General features: G+C 42.1%; 2 protein-coding genes across 2 annotated transcripts in view; both read right to left on the reverse strand.

The window, feature by feature from the left end:
• Positions 1-3,366, reverse strand: part of gan (gigaxonin) — a 322,832-nt gene that overhangs the window by 270,836 nt on the left and 48,630 nt on the right. The window lies entirely within an intron of this gene.
• The window catches only part of cmip (c-Maf inducing protein), a 21,184-nt gene that overhangs the window by 14,796 nt on the left and 3,022 nt on the right, over positions 1-3,366 (reverse strand). The window contains exons 2-6 of the mRNA XM_034878664.1: positions 3,234-3,284; positions 2,059-2,220; positions 1,812-1,853; positions 1,387-1,449; positions 1,196-1,276 (exon numbers count right to left, since the gene is read on the reverse strand). Coding sequence (XP_034734555.1) covers positions 1,196-1,276; positions 1,387-1,449; positions 1,812-1,853; positions 2,059-2,220; positions 3,234-3,284 — 399 coding nt within the window. The remainder of the gene's footprint in view (positions 1-1,195; positions 1,277-1,386; positions 1,450-1,811; positions 1,854-2,058; positions 2,221-3,233; positions 3,285-3,366) is intronic.

Below are 3,366 nucleotides of genomic sequence, written 5' to 3' on the forward strand. Positions count from 1 at the left end.
AATTGAACTCACCACTGCTATTTTTTTGAACACACCCTTTTCAGTTAATCATTCAATTTCACAGAATCCACAGTATGCTTAGCTGTCCTGTTGGGTTTGTTGGTTTTCTATACCTTTATTTTACCCCCCAGAAACTTATCTGGGGTATAGAGTTTGAAATGTTAATAAAACCAGTGATTTTCTTGCTGCTGTTGAGGCACTGCTATTATTTCGAACACAACTGTATGTTTTGCAATGTGTTTTTTTATTTTTTTTTATCTGGACCTTGAGTCTGTAAATAAAGAAATAATAATATGCCTCAGCCAACCTTCAAAGGAAGTCAGATCCTCAAACTGTAGGATCCGTCCCATCCATACGTTCATGGAGCCTACTACAGCACACTGCCTGTCAGAAAAACTGGACACTTAACGCTTAACTTTTTGTCAAAGTTGACATGAGGGTGGGTGAAGGGACATCCACTTTTTAATAAGGATTTGTTTTATGTGGGATTTTAAGGTTTAGATCAGACTAAGCAACCCTCTTGGAGGCATTTCTGCTCTGACTTTATTGAAGAAATGTAGCAACTTGCACATGAATGACCCAGAGACATGGAACTAACAGGCATCGAACAGAGGAATCAGGTGGTGTGGACCCAGATACTAAATGGGAACTGATTCCTGTCTCACCTCCACTAATGAAGGCTTGAGCAGCTCCTGAACAGAGCCCTTCTCACCTTGTTACAAGGCCATTTTGTGCCAATTCACATTAGTTGTTGCCCAGTACTATTTCTGATGTTTCAATATGAAATATTTGGGGAAGGAATCACTAGAGGCCTTACGATGCAATTTCATCATGATTCTTATGTCACGATACGATAATGTTGTGATTTTAAACCTACTGCAATATTCTTTGAAGTGTTGCAACTTATAACCTTTTGTCCAACTTCAAATGTTTCCCAATTTCAAATGATGTCCCCAAAAGTAAACTTTGTTTCATCTCACTTTAATTTTATGCTACTATGGGATTGTCAAGCAGATAAACTGACCAACACATATACCATAATAGATCTGTAATTGGCGTCTGTGTATGGATACAGTATTGCCATGGGACGCTATCGATTTTAGTAAAGGAATTGGAATTCTATTTTTTTTCCACTTTGAAGTTTGTGTTCTCTTTCCAAAGCGCACCTTTGTGATTTCTTTTTTTTTCTTCTCACCATGTTATGTTTGAGGATTCTCTGGACCACGGGCGTGAACACTTCAATCACGACCATCGACCGCGGCCGCTCCCGACAGTGCTGCAACACACAGGAAGGACCATGAACAGGAACCTTTGAAAGCTTTAACCCTGTATCTCTACTACGGAAACTAGAGGGTCAGTGTCGGTCTCTGTGGCCCATGATCTCACCTTACAGAAGAACTCGCACAGGTCAGGTGGCGGATGGTTGTTTTCCAGAAGAGGAGCAATGGCCTGGACACACACACACACACACACACACACACACACACACACACACACACACCTCTTATTTATCCTGGCTGGGAACCAATAGTATAGATCTGGGCTGGTCAGGTGCAGGCGACTACACAAACATCAGAACCTCTTTATAGCATTAAACTCTTGTGTTCTGCTGAGATACAGCCGCGAGGGCATCGAGAGCAACAATTCAAAACACACAAATAGACGAGTGTAAAGTGAACGAATGCATGAGGAGAATCTATAATTTCCTTCAGTTTAGAGATCAAACCAACACGAGGCCGGACTCAAGCGTGTTAATTATTTACTTCAGCCTGACATCAAATATCAATTTATAGTGACAACTTCATACTCACAACGATGATGTTCTCATGATCCTGAGTGCTGAGGTTAGAGTTCTGTGGGGTAGACAAAGAGATAGCGAAGGTTTTATGTGTGTGTGTGTGTGTGTGACTCCTACATATTATTTGCAAATATAAATCAGCCTTTTTGTGAAAAACACTTTTAACACACATTAATTAAAGGCTTATTGGCCAATAGGTTAGGTAGTCACTAAGGTCATCCAGCCCTAGTGTGTGTGTGTGTGTGTGTGTGTGTTGCTACCTCAGCCAGCAGGGTGGAAATGATGTGCAGAGGAGCCTGGTGGATGGACTCGTCCTGCAGCGGTGAGGTCAGAGCCATGTCCACCAGCGCTCTGATCTCCTTCAGCACCACGTCCCAGCGACTCGGGTTGTTCAGGACCTTGCGGTACTTGTAGATCTTTTTCTGCAGGAAAAAGAAGGCAGAATCCATCAATTTTTCTGTTGCTGCTGCCTGCTTCTGTGACACCTCTGATATCCTTAAATAAATATATCTCAAAAGTGCCATTTTGTTCTTATTTTGGGCCTCTTTCATGTCACCATTTCCACCAACACACCAGTTGTGTTGGCAGTGACCATGAGTGTGTGTGGGGACATTCAGTCATGTATACGATGCTAGGACCAGAGCTTTAGGGGTGCCTGGCACACTTTTAAAATATACCATGTTTTGGGTTATTTGGCCTTTAATTGATAGGACAGTTATAATAGGGAAAGGGGGGATAGAGGGAAGATATGGAGCAAAGAGGCACAGGTAGGAATTGAACCCTGGGCCGCATCAGTACGGACTGAGCCTTAGTATATGGGGCGCACGCTCTACCAACTGAGTTCCCAGGGCGCCCTGCCTGGCACACTTATAACGCCATTCTTTTAAACGTTTAACATCATTTTGGACCACCATCGTAGGAGAAACACTGAATTATGTAACTATAAGAATTCTTAGAAAACGTGCTTTAATGCTGCGCCACAGGGCGACAAAGGTTGGGTGTTATTCCACATTAAGTTGGATATGGAAAAACAGACATTTCCAATATGCAGTATAAATAACGTTTCTCTAGAAAATTAGAGAGTTATGCGATTTTGTATGGGTGACAAGCAATATTTTCTAAAAAATGGCTCAGAATCTTTCTCTTGGTTTAGTTTCACAATGCTGGGATGCTCCTTAGCTCACAATAAATGAACACCAATTCTTTTTTTTTTTTTCTTTTTTTTTTTTTTGTTTATTAGTCCCCAATGGGGAAATTACTGCACTACACTCTGTGTACACACTTTTTGTTAGTACTCACATACACACAGGCCTGAAATACACACACATGCTCAGACCTATACATGCACTATACATGGAGAGATGTCAGAGTGAGAGAGGTGTGTGTGTGTGTTTCTGTGTGTGAGAGAGAGAGAGAGAGTGGGGGGGAACCTTACCTTCCACTGCAGGGAGTGAAACCACTGGTCCCTTAAGTAGCTGTTTGCAGCCTGTAGCAATGTAAAGCAGACATAAGCCAGTGGTTACGTGAGATCTCAGGTAACAGAAAGCACACCTACAGACACGAGGAGG

This window comes from Etheostoma cragini, chromosome 8, assembly GCF_013103735.1.
Source record: "Etheostoma cragini isolate CJK2018 chromosome 8, CSU_Ecrag_1.0, whole genome shotgun sequence".
NCBI classification, from domain to species: domain Eukaryota; kingdom Metazoa; phylum Chordata; class Actinopteri; order Perciformes; family Percidae; genus Etheostoma; species Etheostoma cragini.